This window comes from Andrena cerasifolii, chromosome 9, assembly GCF_050908995.1.
Source record: "Andrena cerasifolii isolate SP2316 chromosome 9, iyAndCera1_principal, whole genome shotgun sequence".
Classification (NCBI taxonomy): domain Eukaryota; kingdom Metazoa; phylum Arthropoda; class Insecta; order Hymenoptera; family Andrenidae; genus Andrena; species Andrena cerasifolii.
The window spans coordinates 13,914,920-13,940,386 of record NC_135126.1 but is presented as its reverse complement, the minus strand read 5'-3'; the positions used below and the strand labels follow the sequence as shown (position 1 = coordinate 13,940,386).

At 40.3% G+C, this 25,467-nt stretch overlaps 1 protein-coding gene across 4 annotated transcripts in view; it reads right to left on the bottom strand.

Annotated features, from left to right (window-relative positions):
- The window catches only part of LOC143373455 (uncharacterized), a 386,763-nt gene that overhangs the window by 214,095 nt on the left and 147,201 nt on the right, over positions 1-25,467 (bottom strand). For 2 of the 4 annotated variants that reach the window (XM_076820738.1, XM_076820737.1), the window contains one exon: positions 9,701-9,742. The exons of the other annotated variants lie outside the window; for them this stretch is intronic. In XM_076820738.1, coding sequence (XP_076676853.1) covers positions 9,701-9,742 — 42 coding nt within the window. The remainder of the gene's footprint in view (positions 1-9,700; positions 9,743-25,467) is intronic. 4 annotated transcript variants of the gene reach the window in all.

The window sequence follows — 25,467 nt, the reverse complement described above, 5'->3', positions numbered from 1 at the left end:
ACGCTGACCACGAAAAAAAAACTTTCTGTTAACAAAAATGTTAGAACCGATTGAATTGCTCAAGAATGCCATTAATTAGATACTCCCAGTAAATATTCATGCATTCGTAGAATTTTTAATCTCACCTTCCCCCAATGTGATGTAAAATTATCACGGCACAATAAATTTTTGCACTATCAAGATTCAGTGAAATACTTTTCCGCTAGACGTTGCCCAAGCGCCGTCGCAATCATAGTACCTATGTCTTCCAACACATGCCAGTGGGTACTTTCTTGACGAAGTATTACAAGTGGCGATATTAGATGCACTTACCCTACGTAACCAAGTTGGTTTTCATTGTGCAATAAGAAGTTAAGGAATATTTTTGAGCAAAGAGAATCGGTGTACCTATTCTACTGCTTGAAATTCTACAGCAGATTAGACGGTTCGATAATATTAGAAACGGGTTGATTGGGCATGCTGATTGCGCTAGACGATAAGGTGGGTTGAATCATTTCAAACGAAACAATTAACCTAGTTCCATCGGCAGCCAACATTGTTCGTACGATAGGCGTGAGCGATCCTCTTATTAGATTCGCCTCAGGTTTATCTCGTCTTCGATTCCACCTCTCAAGATACATTACGTCAATTAAATTCTATCATACGGAACCTCCTTCCCCACGCGTCCTTGTCAATAGAACTCGCCCTGAGCCCGATTTGCGAAATTAATTTATCGCAAAATGACAGTACAGTATGGAAAGTTTCAACCCCTGCAGCCGATCACCACTGCAAACGTATACAGGAATAATCAGTCTTTTGAAATTATCAATATTTTTCTCATTATCAAGCCATGAAATTGTTTTCGTCACCAGCCACAATGCCGAGAACTAGCAATTAGGCTGACCGTACCTAATATCGCCCACGTTTCTAATATTGCCACTCGTTATATCTCGCAAAGTAAGCACTAAGATTTATCGGTAATATACTGAATTAGTACCTAAACATATTTAGGAAAGCATATTGTAATTGCAGCGTCATGTGATCAACAAACATTTATACAGTAAGAAATAATAAAATCGCATGTGAAAATGACTTTAAAATCTCATCTAGGCGATATTAGGTACACTTTTTTCAGGGCCCGATTTTTGCATGTCTTACCTTTTCTAATCCCTAATTAAGTAGGTTTCAACGATTCTATACTATACAAAAGATGAACAATTTCTCTTCCCTTTGAAACGAGTTGCATGCAAAAATATAAATTATTATTCAACTAACAGCGATTAAACTTTTGCTAGGGGATATTATGCACGGTCACCCTACACACCTCCCCAGTACAGCAGCACAGTCAACTTCTTTGCTTCAAGGAAATGAGGTAACCACCTCGCCAGCAGATCAGACCACTCGGAAATACCTGGCACACCCCATGCGTCCACCCCAACCAGCATACTCGCGTTGCTCAGAAATCCACAACAATGTAGGACGCTCGATCCTGTCCGTTGCGTGATGTATCCACATTTAATATGGGAACCCGTGCACGTGGGGGCTGCGTTTGTTCTGATTTCAATGATACCGAACGACACTGGGGGGAGGGGGGTGGATTTTGATTAATGGTTCTTCGTTTACGCGGACTCGTGCGTTTCCAGCCCCCGAACATCGGGGCCACCGATCCTCTTTGCCTCCCCCCCCCCCGCACTCCGTTCCCTTTCTCTCGCCCTCTGCCATTCCGCATCTCCTCCCTGTTCCCAGTACACAAATGCGCGTACCTTTTTTTTCTGTCTAGCAACGACGGCAGATTACGTTACGGGTTGTAATGTCAAGTATGAAACATTACACTGGCCACGGCGGCGTGGAATGGAAAGAGGCGCGACCGCGTGTTTCCGGCCGCGGTTACTGCAGAGGAAACGTTTACGAGCGCAGCGTATTTTCTCATGGCCCCTTATGCGATTCTGGCGAAATTAGGGTCGGGGAAACCATGGCGTCCTCTGTGGCGATTCATTGAATCCGATCGACCGCGCCGCCCCCCCCTCCAGCACGAGGAATTAATTTCCGTAGCTTTGTTCTCGCGGCTCAGCGATTTTTCAAAGCCTCCCCCCAGCCGTGCTGCTAGGAAAGAAAACCGGTCGAGAAGCGTTTCTTTATACCCTCCTTGAACGTGTACCCGCGGTGAGCTCGCTGGCCTCGCGGTTGATGCATCGTTTTAATAGATTTCCACTTTGAGATCTTTTCATTCTGAACGGGGTGTAATTGGAAATCAGCTCCTCTTATAAATTAGAAACTGTGTCGAGCTTGGTTTCGTGAAATGAATTTTACGAAGGGTGGTCGTGAAAAAGGTTGTCTAAGTAGTTTATTAGCTTTTTTTGTAGATGCCTTGCTTGGAATTTCATTTAGCTTGATTGCATTGGAGAATAAAGGCTCCCATACACGTTGAGGTCTGTATCGATACATGGTGCAAATATCAGTATCGCGATGCAAATCTGTATTCGGTAGACTGTCTCGCATCGATGCATAGGTATAGGGTCCTATAACAGCTTTACGTTCCATTTCGAATGTTGTTAATTACATACGATTGAAAACTGTGGGCATTATGTTTTATTAAATAATTAGTGTGTCACTCAGGCACACCTACCTCGATCTGTACCAATAGGTAGGTACATGTATCGATACAGATTTCAACGTATGGAGCCCTTAATCCTGGAAAACTGAAAAATGTCAAATTGTTAACGTGCTACTTGAATTAAGAATTAATTTCTTATTTTTCTACAGTAAATGCAATTTTTTTAATATTATACTCAATCCTTCTGGATAAATATAATTAGTAAATCTTCAAGGCAAATTAATGCTTCGACTGTAACATACATAATCTTAATATATAAAGCAAAAAGTGTTTGTGTGTTTGTCTGTCGCCTAAGAACTTTCGAAAGAAAAACTCCGGGGTCACGAAATGTGTCCCAGCTCATTATGTCTAGCTAATCCAGATGAATGTGACTGTTTTCATAAAAAAATAGATAAATAAATAATTTCTTTTATAAAATCAAAATCTAAATTTAGGGCGAAGCAGAGTAGTACAGCTAGTTAACAGATAAAGCAAAATCGTTATAGCTCGGTATCTCAACAATTGAGATTCGGTCTATATTTAACCAAGCCCCGATACGCTTGCTTAAATATTGAACGCGACCACAAATAAACAAGAATTTATATTAATTTACCAATATTCGTACATAAGCGCGTGAGATTCCATCTTCGAATAAACTCGACACAGCAAACAATCACGACGTGAATCCAACCATGTCAATCACGATTTCATTCCGAAATGTTCAACACGATATCCGCACTTATACACGGCGCGATTGCTACATCCTTAATAGGTTAATTAGCGGCCCGTTTCGCGAATTTATTATTCCATAATAATTCATTCCAGTGATAATACACGCTTCGATAACAATTAACTCCCAAAATGTACGAACAACACGCGAGAATGCAAGCGATGCAATTTTTCCTCGGTATATTATTTGTTTTCCATTAAGTAAAACGAAAATCGCTTTCCCTATTTGTGTCACCCCTCGGATTGGTGCGATGGAAAATTCGTGCACTGATTCGTACAACCGACTCGCTTTCTGCCATAGGTGAACTTAAGGTGTGTATCGACGTCGCGAGGATTGCTTGATGCGTTAGAATCTCGCAACGAAGAGTGCACCCTCGAATTTGGCTACAGATTAAATTCCAGCTTAACGGAGGAACTGCAGCCAAAGTAAAACGCCCTTTGACAAGCGTAAGTGGCAAGGTTCATCCAACCTTTATCCATATTCATACTCTCCGTTCGATCATTTCAAGTCAGACTTCGAAAGCGACAAAAATCGACAGTACCCAGCGACTTGATCGAAAGCTAATATTACAACGGTGCGTTTGAAATAATTCCACTCTCTCAGGAGCGAATAAATCTCGGAATAGAGCTCTGTGTTCGCCCCTCGTTCTACGCTTCTAAATGCTTTAAACGGTGAACAAGTCGTTTCCAATGCACATTTCGGTGCGTATCCGTACGCGATATACGATACATTTAACCTGGCTCTCCATCGCGATCGATGCTTGTCAGAGGGTATCGAGGGTATCGTTCTTTCGTCGCTCAAACAATCGAGCGGATCCCGTAAATCGCGATTGAGCGTGTGGTGGCTGGTATGCAACGCGTGCTCACCGCGAAGCTCGCGAGCTCGACGAGGGGAAACGACAGGAAAATGGAGTAAATGGAAGAATCTTCGACGAGGGTCCTCCAGTCGTTGCTACGAAGCTCGAGACGTGATCGAAGGACATTTGTTGAGAGTCGAGGGTTGTGACGTTCTGAAGTCTACCCTGCGGGAACATGCGTACATGGTGCTTCGGACGAAACGTAAGGAAACACGGTCGAATTGAAATTGAGTCTCGCTCAATCAAGCAGATGGACTTGGTGGTGGATTGTAGTTTCTTGCATTCTTGGTACTAGGAGAGCTATGGGGAACCCAGAAAATCATCCAGGAAATAAAGTAGACACATTTGAAAGAAATATGGAGCGAAAATGACTGGGGGTTCGTTTAGGGGTGCATAGAATATCTCATTTCTCATCCAAATCTCCATTAAGTCCAATCTAGGATACACTGAATTGAAAAATGATATTCAGTAGGCAGCCCAGGACCTTTGTATCCCAAACTGCGACGCTTGATTCATACCACTTGGCTACAGCTGCACCGAGAAGCCTAATTGCAAATAATAGTAGAGGAAGTGCAGCATATTTGGACTGTTCGTAATTTGGAATACCCAAGTACCTAATAAACTACTAACGCTATTTAATTTGTAACACCGTAGACAATAGGAGCTAATTGACATTTGTGGATGAACCGCAATTTTGACATTTTCTATTTAATCTGCAGAATAAGAAAACGTCAATCTGCTAAACTTTTTCAGACAGTATTCAATCGTTCCAATCATGGTTCAAATATGTCAAAACTTTAGAGTTAAACACTTAATCCACTCATTTACATGTTGCTTTTATGGTTCCTTGTCAGTTTTGCGATAATTTCGAGAATACAAAGTGTGACACGAAATTTTAGGTTTCAATGTCATGACGCTAATTCGGAATACCGAAGGTGAAGGTAATTTGGAATATTCCAAAGCTTGGTGATGCTTTTGTTTCACGCGTAACGGCTACCGTCGGTTCAGGCCAGCGCTGTCCATTTATATTCACCTAAGATTGTTCCTACATTGTGATTTTTCAGCCTGATTAGATCATAAAAGAAAATAATTTTATTATCTACATGTTTTTTTTTTAAGTTTATAAAGTGAAGGTAAATTAGAACACCGGTATTCCAAATTACCTGCTCCTTAATGCTTCCTGTCATTTTCCATTTAAGCCAAAGTTTCAGTTACTTTTTTTTTATTATTACTGAGAGTTTGAAATGTAAAAGTTTATTAATTTCCTTATTATATTATGCAGTTTTATTTTCTCCCAACCTCTGCCGTAACTTTTTATTCGTCTTAAACAAACGTTCCAAATACACTGCACTTCCTCTAATAAATCGACAAGTATTTCCCTTAATTGGATCGACTTTAGAATACGATTGGTTCTGGTCCTTGGGCTTCGTTCTGATTCTTCGACTTGCATATTGAAAGCTTCTGGAATGTGTACCGGCGAGGTGGTGGTCTCCCAATGTCGCGTGTCATCCAAGCCTAGTGGTTTACAACTTTGCCTGCATCGATGTCCAGCTTCAAACGATTTACCGTTGTCGCCAGTAATTAATTCAAGACATTAAAAGGAAGGTTTCCCAACTGTCCTCTACGCCGTGCCACGAACGAACCACCTTTATTAGTTGGAGAAAAATACTTTGGTCAACCAATGTGTGCTACGGGCACATGATCGGCTGTAAAATCGATATGCCCGTTCTACGGTCGTTGTGTGACGGATTAACGCGGTACCGGAATGTAAATATCGCGGATGAATTTACAGCGGCATTTGCGCCGCGTCTAAACCGACGAGCGCTTGTTATCGGCTGCTTTTCAAAATTAACGCGCTTCACGCGCGTAACCTTCTGTAGCGTTGCAAGCACGGGGCGAAATAGCGCGCGTGTCTCTGATAACGGTCACCGACACCACGAATTCGTTTGCACCGGGATAATCTTATCGGCCAGGGGAAACAATGGCGTTTCTTCGTTCCTTCGTCCCCGCTGCGACGCGCTCGATAACATTGCCAGCGACGATTAAGCAGATCGTAAAACGCGCTGGTGAACGTGCACGTGGGCTTTGAAACGGTATGATCAAGGGGGTGGCGTCATTCTGCGCTCTCTTTGAATACACGAAACTAGTTCGCCCGATTTTCGTGTTGACACGGCTGATTAGTTTCTGCTAGGTAGGTACATGTTTTATTGAACTACTGTTTGCATTCTGATATATGCAGCGGGAGACGCGAAGAGGTTTATGTAAGAAGTTTCGGGTGGCTGGAACAATTACTATCGTGTTTGATGAAGCGGTGATTCATTTTTATTCGTTCCTTAAGAAAATTTAAACGGTTCGTTATGTAAAAGTAATTGATGAGTCGGTATACAGATAGGGCTGGGAAGATTAATATTGCAACGCGATAATGCAGCTGTGTATTCTGGAAAGTGTGTTGAAAAGTACTTTCTTGTTAAAGGGTAATGATTTTGGAATACCCAATAAGATTGATTTAAAATTTTACCCATAGGAGACTCTCTGAGGAAGATTGCAAGAGCCATGTAACTGAAGGCTGTTTAAAATAATAAAGGGCTTGGAAATTTGTGTTACACTCCAATGGCAGAAACTTTGCTGAAGAGAAATTGAAATATATTATATAAATCGTTATCGGTTGAAATGATAAGTGTGCTTCAAACAATCGAGCAGTGTCGAAGGGATATTAAATTATAAATATTCGTTTGTAAGTATTGTATAACGAGGAAGAATTTATCCAGTAGGTGCATAATATATTACTGTTCTGTTGGCTTTAATTTACAAGTTCCGAGCGTAATACTTAATCTAATATTTGGTCGAAATAATAGAGTGTAAAAGTAAAAGTTATTAGAAACTATGGCATGTTGTTTCTTGGTATGGAACTGAAAGCTGAATTTGTAGTTCTTGTAGTTCATTAACGCAGAGCAGGGAATCTACAGAAATATATATACTGCAATGCTGGAATATTAAAATACATAATAGGTACATTTACATCTGGCTTCGTAGTGTATAAATGATTGTCCATGCAAAAATTGCGGAAGAGAAGACATAATTACGGGCTGAATATAGTTATTAGCGATGCATCTGATTAATTAAAGCGACAACATTCTAGGAAATTCTGCGGGAATGGGAAATTGTATCATGTCCACCGGAAAGACACCGTATTCCATTATACATACTTACCTACAGAAAATACGAATACGTAATTTTATACGAAAGCACGTTCGTATTCCTGCAATAATTACGATTTTTACGAGGACGTTTTAAAGTGTAATGCGCGCAGAGAAAGTGATTGGTCATTTAAACGTGAGAGAAACTATTACTTTTTACGATGCAAATATTCTCTGTCATCACAAGTGGAAGTTATTGGTACATTTATATTTGAACAATTCCCGATCTATCAAACAATCGTGCATCAAAAATGAAAAAAGTAGCATATGCCATGAAGTGGTAAGGGAAAATATTTCATGATTTACTACTTAACATTTGGTTTCCTCAACTTTCTGTTACCATTTTCTAAATTTAATCAGTCTTTAGCTGTAGTCAAATATATTGCTTTATTTTCAACATTCCTTAAATCCCTCGTTTTCATAATTACATACCCCTTAGCCTACTTATAAGGTCAGATAATCGACAAACGAGTGTTCTATAACACAACTCCACTCAAGCCTCCAACACCTATTTTTATAAAAAAAATCTATACTTCCTTTTTACCCAAGGTAGAAGAACAGAACATATAAACCTCGTACCCATCTCCTATCCCGTACAGGTGCACGCTCAAGCACACAGACGTCTGCAAAATGATTTATCAAAGCAAATCACATTGTTACGTAACCGCAGGGGTGACACTTGACTGAATTCTAAAGTACATTTCTTTATTTCAAACTTCAACGTTATCTTCAATCCTACCCTGGATCCCGTCCCCCGGCCGGCGCGTAGGGAGGCAGAGATAAACGACCGATTAATTCAAGAAGAGCTAACTGGAATCTGTCAGCGCAAGAGCAAACGCGGCGAAAAATCGTTTATTCGCCGCAGGGTGGTGCGCGCGGGTGAATTGCATTATCATAGGAGCGATAGCATTCCCAAACAACTGTTATCAATCGCGTCGTGTGTCACGCGCATTACCGAGCCACCGAATGAATTAATACGAGCGACACACGGGACAAACGCCGCGTTTAATCGGATCGCGCGACGGTCGACCCCTGCAAAGGGATATATTTAATTATTATCGTGCTCTGTTACATGCTTCCCCCCCTGGATTATAGCAGCCACGTAGCTGCGTAATTTTTCGTCGGGGGTCCGAGGGAAATTGCTGCCCGAGTGAAAGACTACGTGCACGCATCAGACACCACGCGGCCGGAAAATTATGAACAACGTTCATGCTGACAACGAAAGAAGGAACCGACAGCCGTCATCGCGCGGCCTCTGCTTTCAGGGCACGACTCGAGAACGGATCATCATTGAGCATCTCCCAAAGCAACAGACTAATTCCCTCGATATTCCCTTGGTATTACAGAGTGCCGGAGAACTGTAGCAACTTAAGTGGGTAATAGAACTTAGAGGGGGAGGGGGAGGGGGAGCAAACAAGTTCTAATGCACGTAGATACGAAAACTAGTCGTTCTTCAGTATTCAGATGCTCGGTAGAATTAGTTTTCTTTTGAAGGGGTGGTAATGGTTATGGGAAGATAAAAGTTACGTGATATATTAACGGATGCTGTGGGAATATTTACTTTGAGATTAGATATGGTGGGCTTGCTCTGCCACGGATGTTGCAGGGATTTTTGTTATATACTTGGAAATTTCTTTGCACGCGCAATTTTTGGTATACATATCTATACTTCCCGAGAATTTTCTTACAGGCGAACACCGACTGGAACGCAACTTCGTGGGTTTATAGAGTGCCTCAAGACAAGATTAACGGTGCGTTGCATTCGTGCCCAATCGCCTTTTAGGGGTGCGAAAATTAACCTCAAAATCAAACAGGCACTCCCACCTTTTCGCGTATAATTTCTAAAGTAGGAGAGACAGAAGAAAAAATTTCAAACAAAAGTTTAATGGCATAATAAGGGTTGCTAACTTGCGTTAGCAAAGTTTTGAAAAATTTTTTAAAAAAACCGTACGAAAAAATTTTATTTAAAAAATTTTGTTAACGTAAGTTTGCAGCGCTCATTGCTCCATTCAACTTTTGTTTGAAACTGTCTTATTTGCTGTCCTCGCACGCGCTCGGTCCCGAATAGTCCCGCGAATTATGAAGCACTACTGTTCCTTTATATGATCCACGTATGTGGATCTCCTGCTGAGTTGTTTTTACTTAACATTAGTCGGGGCAAATATTCTTTAAATACGAATGATTTCATGTACCTACTTTAATATTTCTTGATAATAACTCTAAATAGTTGTAGCCTGACAGACGCTTTACTATTTCAAGAAGGCGGCGGAATCTACTACGTACAAGATCTGTTTGTGTCGTTGGAGGATTTAATATCACATCAAATTTAGCAAACTGGTACTCACATACACGCTTGTTAAGAACGATTTCCTGTCTGTGTCACATACCTGCAACAGAAAGAGTAACACGATTATTATCAAACCGTTTCCAACAAGATACAAGCATACGATGGCAATCTCGTACTCTTAAATTAAATACTTCGCACAGGAAATCAGTTAAATGACGACGCGGGCGTAAAGTGTAAATAAGAATTTGTCTCCATTTAATGTAATATGCACGAACATGTCCAATGACACGTTCCGGGCACAAACAGCATAACCGTATATTTTCGTTAAAATTGAAACGCGCAAGGAGAAATAAAAATCGTGTTTACGAATAAACGTAGCAAAAAATATCTCAACCTTTCTAGTTTGAACATGCGGAAAATGAAAGGTAATTCTTCTCAATTATCGTGGTAATTTTTTCATATAAAAGGAAAAGTTATTTCAACCGAGAACATTCGTTTTAGATTAATTTTCCGGGCGAGTTATTAGCACCAGTGAGAAACAGAATAGAAATTCGCGTCGTTTGACATTACTTCCGTTTAAATAAATAAAATTAAACAAATTTACTGGCTCAAATGACTAGCAACGATTAATAAGTAATCATCGTACAGTATCAAACGAGCCCGGTGCGCGAAAATACGGTCATTGTATCTTACGTACTGTTACAAATTTACAAGAACATTTAGTCACAAATAATCTCTGATATTCGCGTGTATGCAGCAGAGGCGAGATAAAACTGATTAATTTCCGTGTACACGTGGATAATTGATAAACCGATACATTGTGAATTCAATGTTTGACATCGTTGTGCCATCTACGGTCCCTTAAATTCAACACTGCTTGCGTTACGCGGAAAATAGATCGGTATTCAGCACTCGAGAAATTACATTCCTCGTTAATCGAGGAACGCGGAGCAGATTAATTCAATTGACTGTTTTACTGTTGAAAATCTAATAAGATTTACTCTAATCCGTTTAATATTGTTTCATTCCACGCAACCATTCGATTAAACCTCTGCCGTTGGATGGCACGCGTTATTTGTCATTTTCGACTGACGATATATGGCAGGAGGAATTAGTAGAAAATGGACAATTTTTAATAAGCAATTAGGAGGGAATGCATACAAATGCTAGGAAGTAATTCGGAATGAATGTATCATATTTATGTAGTTTGCTTTGGTCCACCATTTGCTCGTCAATACCGTAGCACAAAACACGTGACATTTCGTGTAAAAATAACTATGAATAATTTAGATCTTATATATATTTTAAAAAAAAATTATTTTTACCAACATATTTGGCATATTTGTGTTAGAAACTCTCTAATCGGTTTTTTTTTGTAATGGAGCATAATCCCAACTAAATTAATTTGTTCACTTTTCAATTTTGCTGGAGAAGAATCCAGAAATTATGAAGTAAACTTGACGTAATAGTTAAATATTTCTATATAAGTAGGTATAAGTAGGTATTTTAAATAAAAGTCTAAGTAACTCTAATTTAGTAACTTGTAATAGAATAGCTTCAAAGTAACGCTTGTAAAAACATAACTGTACTTTTTGTTTAAAAGATATATATAAAATATTTATGAGCAGATTGTTTGGTGATTCAATATTCACTTAGGTAACCTGAAGAAAATTCCAATATTATTGCAAAGTGAGGTAAGTAATTCTGCTTTAACTAAAGGGTTAATTAGCTACTAGGCTTATGTGTGTTAGGTTGTAATGTAGGTTGATTTTATGGTCTATGGTTCTCAAAGGGGGCGAGCCCAACCACGGACGAGTCTCTATCTGGTATAAAATTAATTCTACAGCACGAAAACAGCTAAATTTATCAGTAAAAGTCGAAAATTTTTTTCAAAATGCTTTCTGCAAATTTGTATTGTTAGGGGGCCTCTGTGGTTTCAACCATAGCGACAAACATAATAAAAAAAATAAAATAAACCTTAGTTTTTCCATTTTGGATTACTAGAACGGTTCCCACACCAACGCCCGTTGGAAAAGAATTTTTTGAAGAAGTATATGTGCGATAAAGAAGATGAAAAAATTCTGAGAATTACTTCAAACATACCTTAATATGCAGGCAAAACGCCAAATAGTATAAACTTATAGTTTTTGTTTAATAAATTCCCGAAGATGGCGTTGAAAAACGGGCAGTTACACTAGAGTAAAAAATTTGAAGTTATCAATCTTTTAAAAAAAAGTAATAAAAAACCATCTTGCCTCTGCCACGGGGTATGACGGAGTACCGAAAATGGGGCAAGGCGATTTCCCTAAATATGTCCACCATCGGTGCAAATATGAATTTCTTCTAAATTATTTTCTTCCTACCCTCGTACAGGAGTTGTGGAACATTTTTTCAATAAACTAACTGTTACAATACAATGGCTTCCTTTTGGTACTTTCATCAAATGTCTAGCATTTTTCGATCACGGTTTTTTTACGATACCCCATCTTACCTCGCTACCCCATCATTCCCCCTTCCCCTACCCCTTTAATTCGTTAGTTGATTTCTCCCTTAATAACCAATAGCAATATTTTTGTAAAGAAGCATACATCCAACTGTTAACAATACACTTTCAAACACTCAATATACATTCCCCGCCTGGAATAACTACGATACTTCAAACACTCCTGGCACACGTCGTTCGCACACCATAATCCTTGAAAAAAAATCTGCCACTCAGTTACTTTACGAATAATGTGCAATTCACGATAATTGATTGCACCCGTTCGTGACGGTGGTGATACGACCAGTGCGCTCATCGTTCCTCGACAGCTGTGCATGAAACGCTGGAGTCGCGAAGCGTTCTCCACGAGCTCGATTCGTTAGGATTCAGGTCGAAGCAACAAGTCCCGAGGACGACAAGGGAATTCGAGGGCGTCAGGGCTGGCTCGGCTGTCGAGAGTTCAGAAGATAATGTTGTGAAACATGCGACCACCCTCCACCTGTCCTGTTATATAACTACGCAACAATAAAAGCAATCCTTTTGCCTCTTCACAGGAACGTGTGTGGTTTGCTGTCGATTTGCTGAGTGTAAGAGCCCACAGCCGTTACGATCCCTCTTTCGACTAGGTTTGATATCACCGTGGAGTTGTCACAGGTATTTGTTTGCATAAATTAATTGGTAACGATTTTACCTTACATATGTTATTACAGATTCCATTATTATCCCAGTTTTAATTGTCACAGCTGTGCACTGAACTTCATCTCGACAATAATTCTTAAGAAACTCGAGAAATTGTTTTCGAATACCTTCACAGAATAGCTCCCCGCCTGCAGTTTAACCCCGGGTCCACACCCACGGTTAACACGCTCCTCGCCTCGGCGTGGCCGCGAAATAACAGTGTTCATTACCAACGCATGTCAGCACCTTCTTCTCGAGATATTACCAGTGGCGATGTTACGTGCTAGGCAATATTAGATGCACTTACTCTGCTACAAAAGCAGCATGCATGGGTCAACATAGATCCCGCATCCGCCATGCCATGAACCGTTAAGCTATCCTTCATTCAAAGGTTCGGGAATCAGGTGCTTTGGTCGGGTGCACGCGTGCCTCGAGTGGTTCGCGGCCAGGATTCAGACGTTGTCGTTTGGTCGATGGCGCAAAACCGTGTTCACCGCGTCCACGGTATATGGCGGTATTAATTCATGTCCGTGCAGCGCCGAGCGCGAAATGAACTTTCGCCAAAGTGGCCCGGGGAGTCAACAAAACGTCCCGCGACATTAGTAACATTAATGTCGCGTCCACCTCTGCGCCCTAGAACATCGTGTTCCTCGGCGAAAAACCATCTGACAGATAGCACCGCGCCGCATCGGTTTCCTGCCGCGGCCGTAGCAGTAGGTAGCGGTGAGGTCAGACGTATATTCCCGTCGATGCCATCGAGCCAAGCTCACCAGGGGGGGGATTGATTACAAAGAGGGGCACAGTCTTGCATTATCAACGAGTTTCGCGAAAGTAGTTGAACGCGAAAAGGTAGCTAACTAGAAACTGGCTAAGTGTACAGAAAAATACAGAAAAAAGATATAGCGTTTGGATGAAATGATAATTTTTTTTTAGGATGAGGCCCCGCGGCCCTTCCGCACAGGGGTGCAAGCGGCAACTGCTGATCGGCCGCCCGTTAAATCCGCCACAACCTGTATACAATCGCTAATGGAAACGTGACGAGCTACTTTTCGATGATTCTCTTTCCGTTGATTAGCTACCGACGTATTTTATTTTCGCGAAAGGATGCACACTTTTAGCTGTGCTCGTGAAATTTTCTCATTTGTACCCGTAAATCTCGCAAACCACTTTGCATTGAACGCTCGAAGAATCAGGCCGCGAACGAAACAAATCAACTCTGTAGCTTCAGTGGCGCTTCCCACCCCTCCCCTCCTTCCCCCTCCCGCACCTCTAGCGAGGATGAAACGCGCAGCATTTAATGCGAGTTTTATTCACGAGGCCGTCCCTGGAACTCGTGAAAAATGGTTTTAAACTTTCCGCCTGTCAAATTTTCATCACGCTGAAACTTCGAACGAAGTGTTCATCCGTACGAAATAAAAGCGTTGTTAACGGCCACGTTAACAAGTTCTACGTACAGCGGGATAAATATGAGATTACTCCCGCACTGACCTAATTTGGCCCGCGCTCTCTTCCCGTGTGTTTTCAAATCGCTAAATTGCGCGCACCTTGAAATTACATTTCAGGACGCAGGAACATATTTCATGATCCCATTTCGTCGTCGATTTGGTCATCGTATTTTAATTGCAGTTTTGTATGCAGGCATAATCACTACCCCCCCCCCCCCGTCCCCCATCTCTGATATTTATAATTGTTAGGTTGTGCTATCATTAACAAATTGAATTTTCATTTCGAAGAATTTAATTATCGATGAGATGAATACTTCAACGTCACGGAAGGTGTCTGCAAACTATGAATAGAATATAAAAATTATTTACAGAAAATATGTTCTATCTGATAAGTAATATATTTAATCTTTGCGTTTCAAAACGATGTGTGATCTGGTTTCATGATAGTCGATCCCTATTTCCTGCGTAAGTGATTCATGACTTTTTTCTAATGCATTTTAATAAGATAAAATGCGTATCTTTTGTGTTCGAATCTAGTAGATTGTTGTATAAAGTTAACCTTAATATGTTCTATCTACACTTTTTGGTTTTATATGCTCTGAGTATCTTTCACACATGCTAAACTGGAAAAAAGATTAACCAACAATCAGTTATTATAATATGTAGAGCATGTTTAGGATATTAAAAACATAGTATAAAACGTAGTAAGTTCCTCTGAAATTTTCCCATAGAAATTGTTAAGTATTATATGGTCTTTTGATGTATCAGAACATTTTGAAAGAGATTTAATACGAATATATACTTGCAACTTACTGCCGCTAGAATTAGTTGCGAATAAATAACATCTAATGTCTAACAACAATTATAATGAGACCATGGCTCGTGTACAGTTAATGCCAATAGTAAAACGTGTGCAATTAGCTGATGTCACACTTGTGTACAGGATTAATGACGGCGGTGTTAATTATTCAAACGCACTCGAATAGATTAACTTTAATGCTTGTTCTCGAATCTGGATCTCTGAGTGAAACACTATTATTAGAGCAAGATTTCATAAGAACAAATTTATCTGAAACTGCTTCTCTTATTGTGTTTGAATCTGTGCTAATGGTACGTCCAACTTGTGTAGATTTATTTCTTGAAACTGTTATTTCCTTCAGAAGATCTGCGCAAGCATCACTGTGATTACGTTTCTTGTTATACATTTCTACAATTTATTTTCTGACTACTATATTAATTGTCCGAGGACTATTTTTGACATTGATTTGTCTCTCTATTTATAATAGTAGAAAATAAAAATAATATTCTGTTATCAGTACGAAAATAGACATAAAATCAATAACTAGAACTTGTAATGCATTTCTAATATTTTTGTAAGCTTTAATATGACTATTTTCAACTGCACACGCAAATCAAGAAGTTTTACTTAAAATCTTTTCCATCAAAGTTACTTTTACTGAATTATATCACTGTTCCTACAACAATTTCTCATTTTCTGACCATGAAACAAATAAAATCGCTCCGAGGAAAAAAGAATTTAGTTGATTAATGGCTTATTCTAAGAAGAGAAATTCCAATTTTTCTCTGTGCTGGGTTTGATAAATTTGTTCCTGGTCCTTGTTCATATGTTCTGTTAGGGGAAGGGAGTAGATAAATTTGAGTAGATGTTGAAAAAAGTATCATTCCCAGTGAAGACAATATTTTCACATGGAAGATTCATGGATGTCGATGCAATTTGTATTACTGCTACTATACTTGAACAATTTCAGTGAAGATTCAATCAAATTTTTCGAAGTTTAATTTAGCTGAGCTATCCATAATTTGACAATAGCCAGGCGTTGATCAAATTAATAAATTAATTATTTTCAGTGCTGTTATAAATGGCAAACACGTTATCTTTGATTGGTCCGAATTTTCGACCGTCCACTAAATTAATGACTTCGAATTAAACGTAAAGGACAATTCCAATAATATCAAGATAATCTCCAATTATAACAGGCGCGTGATAAATTACACATTTCGGTCACGACGCGGTATACTGAAAATAACTACAAATCATGACTCTATAAATGCCAGAATAATTTATTACGAAGCGCGATAAATAGGTCTTGCCCGTTTGCAATTTCAGAAACAACTGACAATATTTGCGATTATTTCTTTGACAATCAACATTTGATCATTCACAATTCTCACTTCATATCTCACATCACACATCACTGTAAGGGCATTTTACACGAGACATTTCTGGAGCTTACAACCAGTAGGTACCTATTTTAGATATACCTGATCATTTGGCAGAAATAGCGTTAGTTTCCAAAGACAAACAGTCACCAGAAACAAGAATGTCATGCTTCTAACAATCCCAATGAAAGGGTAGAAACGGAAACCAAATGTGCACTATAACATTCGTCAAATAAAATTTAAGAAAAAATTAAAACCAACTTAAAAAAAAATAAAAATGCACAAAAATGTGAAAAATAATTTTTCCCTTATTTAACCTGTGACTCTCACATTTTCATAATTTGCTCTATGTAAATCTGGCGCCAACACAAACAATATGAGAGTCGTAGATTAAATAAGGAAAAAAATTATTTTCCACATTTTAGTGTATCTTCATTTTTTTGAAGTCGGTTTTAAGTGTTTCTTACACTTTTTAATTTTTATCTTTTTTGGTCCATATGCTGAGGAGTTATGCGGGGACAAACACAAAAAAAATACATACGTGTCGAATCTATAACCTCCTCCTTTTTGAAGTCGGTTAAAAATGCAACAACGGCGACGCGCGTCGGGAGCGCGGCGCGCGGACAAGTCGCGGTTGAAAATCGAGCAAGGATCGCGGCGCTCCCTCGGCGATTCTCATTTCCTACGCGTAAAAAGTCGTCATAAGAGCAATGGGATACAAATTCCTCCATTTAAGTTTCAAATTAGATTTTTCCTTGGCAATCTCGGGCGAGCACCCCGGCTTACATTCAAAGCTCTCTCTCTCTTTGATCAGAATGGCTGATCGATTTGGCATGGAACGTCTCACTTACTTTCTGTCGTTCGTTCGTTCCTTCCTTCTTCCTTCGCCGCTCCCTGGCCCCGTAAGGTACCCCGTGGCCCTGGCGAATCTCAACGAGGTTGCTCAATTTACGTCACGCCGGAAGTATGGCACTTTTAGCGCTCGCGTTGCAGGAGAAAAAGGAGGAATCGAGGAAAATGGAAACGAAGTGGGACGGCGAGTGGCTTTATTAGACTCGTCCGTAATGAATCTTGGTAGAATGGCCGCGTTCGAGTAGATCATAAAAAGCGAATTACATCCGCGCCTCCCGTCAATACACGAATGGAGGGGGAGGGGGCGGGGGTGGTGGCACGGTCGCTGCAACCTGCGAGGCGGGCATTCGAATCAGCGAGACGCTACGAGTGTCCTCGGCGAAATGGGATTTCATGGGGCCGAGAGGAACGTCCCCGACTAATCAAAAGATTGAAAGGAGGCATCAAATATTGAGAGAAATTGTCTCAACTGATTCTCGATAAACAGCGAAACAGCTGCTGATTTAAATTCATGGGAGATCTTCGCTCGCCCATCGATTCTGAGTGCTTGAAACTCTTGGCTGGTCGTTTTTTATGCCTTTAAGGAGACTGATGCGCGTAACTTTGGACTTTTAAGTGGCTTGAATTTTGCAACAGGGGAAGGATCGATGAAATTGTAGGTAAATTTTTATGATTCAGTTTGTGGGATGTTAAGTAAGAGTGATAAGTGTAAAATATTAATTGAAACGAGGTTTTGTTTACTTCAAGTTTCAATAAATGGTTTTTCATAATTTAATATTTTGATAGCTATTATCGCTGTACGCGAAAGTGTCTTCCTTGTTGCACAGGCTGAAGTAAAATTTGATGGACTAGTTTGGTTTGAGCTAAAAATATGGCGTTATGGGTCAATGTCCACTACGATATCAAGTTATGCTAAAAATAAAACGCTGCTTATGTTTTGAGTGATAATAGTCACATACAGTACACCCGCGTAGACAATCACATACCTATATCTTAAATTTTTGGGGATACGAGAAAGTTGTCCGATTTGAAATGAGGAATTTAATATTGAACTAGAATTTTTTGCATCGACTTTAACGTCACTTTCAGTTTTAGAAATGGATGAACATTTATGGTACATATTTTCATTCTGCTCTGGTATTGCAAGTTCAGTAGCAGTTCTAAATAACTGAGTGAACATATGTATGAGCCAATAGTCACATAATTATTTACTAACAATAAGTAGATGAGAATATCAAGTAAATAATTCGTGAGAACTACGTTTTACTTATTACTTATTATGTAAAAAAAAATAATCGACATTAAAATCAGTGCGACTAATAATCTGACAGCAAATTCAAACGCAACAATATATAACAGTTTAATTCATAAAAAATAATTGTCTACTATTTTGAAATGGCGAATAACAAGGAACTATAATTGTAAAAATTATACACACTGCACATTATCTGCATAAAACAAACGAAGTTAGTGTAAGTAGATTAAACGCTAAATAGTCCATGTCCTCATCAATCGCCACTACTTATCAGCACGCACAATACAAAACTAAATAACGCTTATCTGGGCAACCTGATGGCCTTGACCCGTAGTACAGGCTTTTCGTCTACTATATCTTCGTAGCTTGCAAATAAATCAATTTTCACTAATTGCATTCCCCAATGCCCCCATTCTACCCCTAAAGACCTAAACACTTTAAAGGAGGTTTTAACCGTCGGTAAATTACTGATTGATCGCTCTCAGCAACCTAACGAGCTCAGCTGAAGGGTATTCTTAATTTGCGAAATTGAAAAGTTCCCTCGCTGAGGCAGCCGCGCATTTACGTGCGAACCAGCGAGGAATAGTCATGTACGGGCGTGAAATATCGTTATTGCGTAGTTTCTTCCAGCCATTTAGAAGACTCCGGGTATCATCTTTACGCGCTAAAAGTTTGCCCAGATAAAAAGTTGCCGCCTCGTACAATGAAAGAAGGCGAGGCCTGTAATTATTTGTTGATGATACATAAGCCGCGATATTTCCTCCGGCGGACTGCACAATGTTGGGAGCAGTGGTGGGGGGGGATGCAAGAGGACAAAACTTTCCACGGCCGGCTATAGATTGGTAAGAAACCACCGGAGCGTATGGCGCCAAGTTTGCGTGACAGATGGCGACCAAAGTCTGGAATTTACAGCTAACGTCAGCTGATGTTGCAATTATTTCTGCCATCTAGTTTTGCTTGAACTCCGGGACTGGTCTGATTGTGAATCGTTCTGCAATTGATAATGCAATTTCGATTACATAGCTGCGCGCACTTCCATCGGTCCAAACCTGCGATCACGAAGGATTATGGTGTCTTTCCAATGACTGCGCCTGGTCGGATCCGAGGAGCCTGTCAGTAACATTATTGCCGTGTATTTTCCTCCCTAGATTGACAGTACTTAGTACTTTTGCGGGTTAATGAAGACTCATTTCGATGGCAATTGATTGCAAATTTTTTATTCCTGTTGCTTCATTTTTGGAGGGTATATTAGCGATAGGTAAACACAACCGAGAAGAACGCGAGACCTTCTACGCGAAGAACAGACAGAGCTCTACCGTCTTCCGAACGACAAACGCGCGGTTTATCACGTATAGCAAGAACTAAATAGTTTTGTGAAAAGCTTTCCTGTTTCACTTGTTCTTTCCCCTGTCGTACAAACGTAAGAATTAGGTTCTGCTGTGTGAATATTGATAACAATCAATTCAGGTATTCTTTAAATCACAAATTTCACGAGAATCCGTTTAGCAGAGCCTTCGAATGTACCCAGTTTTGTACAGTTTCCACCAGCACAGCGTCGAGAAAAAAAGGCACAATTACAGCGTTCGAGATCTATGATCCACGCTAATTGCTAATAATACGTTCCTAATAGTATAATTGACACCAGCAAAAACACGTCTATTTAATTCAATGACCCCAGCTCGAACGCCCGTTTTATAAACGACCCATGCGGGCCCAGCTGCGTCGTCTAATCCAGCACCAAGCTTCCCGGCATGAACGTAACGGTGAAACACCCCTTTCCTAAGCGCGACGCATAATTCTTGATTCATATCTCGCCAACAGCCAGCGATATTCCATGCACTGCTTTTAAAAACCTCACACTCAATCTCGCAAGGAACCAACGACTGTCCTACAGTTCAAACAGAATTCCGAAAACCCCGTTAAAAATCGCTTGCTCCTCGATCCCTTTAACAAGGGGGAATAAAGCGTGCTTTTCAATCTTCCCCGTTCGGGTTTAAGTACACGGTGCAAGTGTATGGTTGGCGGCAATTACCGCGAATGATTTATACGCGTCCGGTGTTATCAACCGCTTATTAAGGAATCGTATGCGTGCATAACTGTTTTATCGGTTACCATAATTCATGCTGACCTCGTATTATACAATACGATATCAACGTCGCCCGACTTCTATTAATTTTATCGCGTATCGGACGGGAGGAATTCCTGCGCGCCAACGGCGCCGCCACGGGGACAATTATCATCCCCGGCTACCGTCATTAACCTCTGATTTATAGACGGCCCTTCATAAAGTATCTCTCGCGTGGCTGGACACGCTTGGTCAGAGAAGAGGATGCGGGCCTCCTGCCTGGAAAATCGCTGAAAGACGCGGATCAAGCTGCGCCAGACTGGGATTAGGAGACTTTTCACCCGGAGCTCATCTCAAACGTTCCTTCCCGCGATTACAACCGCGCAATGACGACCACGCCGAGAAATATTAAAGGACCGTGTCCCCGCTTCACTTCCGCGCGAACACTGTGTCACTTTTCTATGGGTTAGGGTTAAACGGAAGCCATAAAGCTTGGCGGGGGTAATTCGCAGTAAGGGGATACAGCCAACTGGTCCTCCCCCTATGCTCACCCCTTTTTCGCCGTGGGGTGTGAAAATTTAGGGTGACACACTGGTCACTTTATTCATTGAAATTTCGGGCGACACGAGTACTCTCCGGCTGTGAGTTGGGCCGATCCCCGTGTAAATATCGATTACTGTCCAGGCGCGATTGAACGACCTGGCAAACGCACCGAACCGCCTGCTCCCGCGATTCGCGTTGATTGATTCTCCCACCCCCTCGATGATAGAACTATCGGGAAAAAATCGTGCCTCGAACTCTTCGCGAAAAAGCTCGTTCCATTTCTGCTACTCCCTTCCTCTGATGAATGTGGTTCTAGGTGAGAGGGAAATGCCGCGCCACGATGTTTGGGGTAATTTCGTTATAAATTGGCGTTCGTTGAAATCAGTCGTCAAAATTTTATTATTAATTTTTCTCGGCCGTTCAAGTGTCTTGAAATTTCTTCGTTTGTAAAATTATCCATTTATACAAAACTCGTAATATTTAAGGGGTCAGTCCACTGTGACGGTTTGAAAAATTAAGCTATTTTTAAAGATTTTTTTCTCCGTAGATGCAACATATAATGCGATAAATCTTTTTGGTATTTATTAAGCTACTCTTATATTATACAAAAAAAAATTAAAAGAGTTTATTTAATTTGTTTTAAAACTTCCCGCGCTATTATCTCAAAGCAACATTTTTTCGACTGGTGCAAGTGATGGCAAAAGAACTATTTGACCAATCAGTCTGAAATTTTTACACGTTATTCAGCACATCAGTGGCTATGGCCGGGACCACGGAAACCTTTTTTGATTAACCGTTTCATACTTTGTACAAGGCACAATGATTGAAAAACTCACCATATTTCGACATTTAAACTACAAACCTCCGAAATTTTGTTAACTTTATATCAGTAAAAATAATCCTGGTTCCGGTGATAACCACATTCATAATGATTACAAAACACTTTGAGTTTAGTTTCAAATGCGTCGTTATCCCGGAATCACCTGCACCACCACTACATTGCTTTCTCAAGGCGCTCAATTCAGTGCGATATATATTTAAAAAAAAACTGTTAAAAATTTAAAATAGATTTTTTTATCCCGTCAATGAGTGTATTAATAAGTAGAAAAAACATTATTTACGTTGGACGTTCCGTTTACTAAAAAATAAATCCTAAAAAGTGACAATTTTTCACGACTTCACAGTGGACTGACCCCTTAAGAATATGAACAGGGTACACCTTATTATTTGCAGTTTGTGGGGAGTATGTTTTAAGTAATTGCAGATCTGTATATTTTGAGAATAGATATCAGCCTAATAAGTGTTGTAAAATCTTTAAAAACTGAATTATTTGTGGCAAACAATTTCTGACGCGGTAGATAGCAGTACATAACTTTTCTTTCTGCTTAATTATTTCACTAAGCCTGCTGGTTGCTCATCTTCTGATAGCCTGCTCCCTGGCTGTGACCTCGTTCATATAGCGACTTCACATTTGCATATCCACGTTATGCCACTAATTGTAGTATAATTTATCACGTCCGATGTTCTACATTGCAATCTTTCTAGCATTCTTCCACACGACTTAAATCACAGTTGTTTGTGCTCTTCAGTAAGCTTCTGAGATATCCAAAGCGTACCGATTTCTGTTTTTAAGTACAGTTCAATTTCTAGATGCAAATAAATATATTCAGTAAAAGGTCTTCATACCATCGCACTATATTCTTCAAAGCAAAACGATTATGAGAGAATGAATCAAATATCTAAAGTGTAATCACTCAACACAGATGATTCACCTCTAATTTGATTGAGTAAATAAAAACTTGAAGCGTACTGAACGAGAACACTTGAAATTTGCCATCTTGCGTTTAGATTGGAAAGCACTCGCATCTCTCTGTTACTTTATTTTATAACCATGCGCCACAAAACTTGCAAACCTACGAAGATTCAATTCGCTTTATTTCATACTTTATTGTAGATATACATATCCCGATTGTATTTGCTCATGTAGTTGGTAAATCCTGATTGTAAAGTGTATTTGAATGGTAAACGCGTTCTACAAAGGTGGATAAGTTTACACCTAGCTATTCCTTTCGCGGGATTTCGAGTACAAGGACGGCTGCGGATAAAGTGTATTTCAGGCATTGTCTGCCGTTTTCACATAACCACGAGAATAGTACCGTAGAAACATGCAAAATCGTTTGCGATACGTGCAAAGGGGATGCTGTTGACGATTCCGCGTGCGAAAAATGGGGCTGGAAATTCAGAGAGGGAGATTTTTCTCTCGAAGACAAGGAACGCTCTGAACCGTCCACTGGAACTGACGACAACGAATTCATGGTCGTAATTGATTCTGAATAAACGACAGTGGATCTGAGAGAAGGACTTGAAGCTCGGAGGACAACTGACCTGAGAAATATTCATCGCCTTCGAATGGCCTCAAAATTATGCGTATGGGTTCTGCATAACTTGCAGCCAAAATCCTACACATTTTTCCCCATTTTTCACAAACATTCATACGTACCACTTTCTAATACAACGTTGTAAGAAGAAAAGAGCAGATATTTTGATGAAAAAGAAAAAGATCCCTTCGTAAATTTTGAAGAAAACCACCACCAAATGAAGTTCTGTTACCTGTTCAATAGAATATGAGGTTTCATTTTAATGAGCAATATTAATGTGTCATTAAATTAATAATTTGAGGTGAAGGTTTGCATATATATATATATATATCGCAAAATTAATAAAGGGTTATATTTCATGAAAACTTGAAAAAACCTAAGAGAGAGAGTAAAATAGTGCAGGAATATTTAATTTATAAGTGCCTTAGAACTTTGCATTCGTTTCTTCAGTCACTCGACATGAATCTCAGACCATTTATGAAATGAATTGGAACGATGGTAGCGTAAAGGCGTAATTTACTCAAAAGTGGAACCATAGATAGGCGGGTAAAAGAGAAATGGAGTATTGCAGGGATTCGTTCCCGAGAATTCATCTTCACAACTGACTTTGTTTAAAATAAAGAAAACAGGAAAAGACATTTTTTTTTTGGTTACCTGTATTTCAAATGTCAACCCCCTCCTGCATAGATAAGAAGACAAGGTGTTTAAATCGTCCAATGTACTCCAGAATTATTGGTTTTTGATATGACCATAAAAAGTAGCACTTCGACAAACACTTTCATAATTTCAGCTTCTTTTTTCCTGTTTTCTATTCGCCTCGTTCATTTGAGAAGGATTCTTGGAATGCACGTGGAAATTTTGTGTGAATGTGTGCGGTGGCGCGTGTCATGGATGTGTGGAGTGTGATCTTGAAAAGTGCGGAGGTGATCAACAGCAAGTAGAGCAGAGTTGAGTTTGGAGCGTCGAAGAGAGAATAGCAAAGAGTACAGTTATGATGTAAAAAATTATTATTATTAGGTATGAAAGGTCTGCCCACATTCCTCCATAGTATTTTTAAACCTCTCCACTAAATTTTAGATGACAGTAGATTAATTTAGCACCAACCTATCCAGACACCCTGTTTATATGAAACAGATAAGCGACGATCGCGAAGAGTTACATGCATGGTTTTAAACTCAGCTGTCAAAAAACCGTATTACTTCTGGGACAAGCTAATTGGCGACAGAGAACACATTTGCATCCTTGAACCCCCAGGAATCTCGTTACCACTATATCTCTGGAAGGCACAGTGCGCGTCATTGAGCAGAATTTCCTCTTGGCAGTCTAGCGACACAATTCCACAATCATTGTGTCTTTATCGAGCCCTGGCCCATCGCGTCGAATCGATTAAACAAACGCTCGTTCCGCTATTTGCCCGAGCGCAAAGGCAGTGGTCGCGCAGAGTGTCGGGGCCGCCCTGGACCGCAATCAAACGGTCGGGCAAACGCGACCCAAGCTCAAAGCGTCGAGGATCAAGATCGCATTAGTCAACCGCTAAGTTCCGGGCGTATAACGATATTCCCGGGGCAATAACGAGGCGGGCCATCCGCCCCGAACGAACAATTTCCACGTCATTCAGCGGCCAGAAAATGATCAATTAAACGTCTGGCGTGGCCGGGCATCGACTGACGCGCCCTGTCCGTCCCTTTTGTTCCGTCCGCGCAAAAACGTCCAAGGGAATTTCCGCGCCGCGCGCAGACAACGGTGCACAGGCCACGACGAATTCGTCAAGCGAGAAAATTCAATTTCCGTATCCGCGAGCACGGGCAAGTCGTCGCTGGCCCAGGAATCGGCTGCCGGAACCGCGCATCGAACATCAATAATTCCGTCGATCGAACGGCATAATTGGCCTGCCCCACGGACTCGATTTATTGTTTACACGCGGCTGGTTGGCCCGCATTTTACAT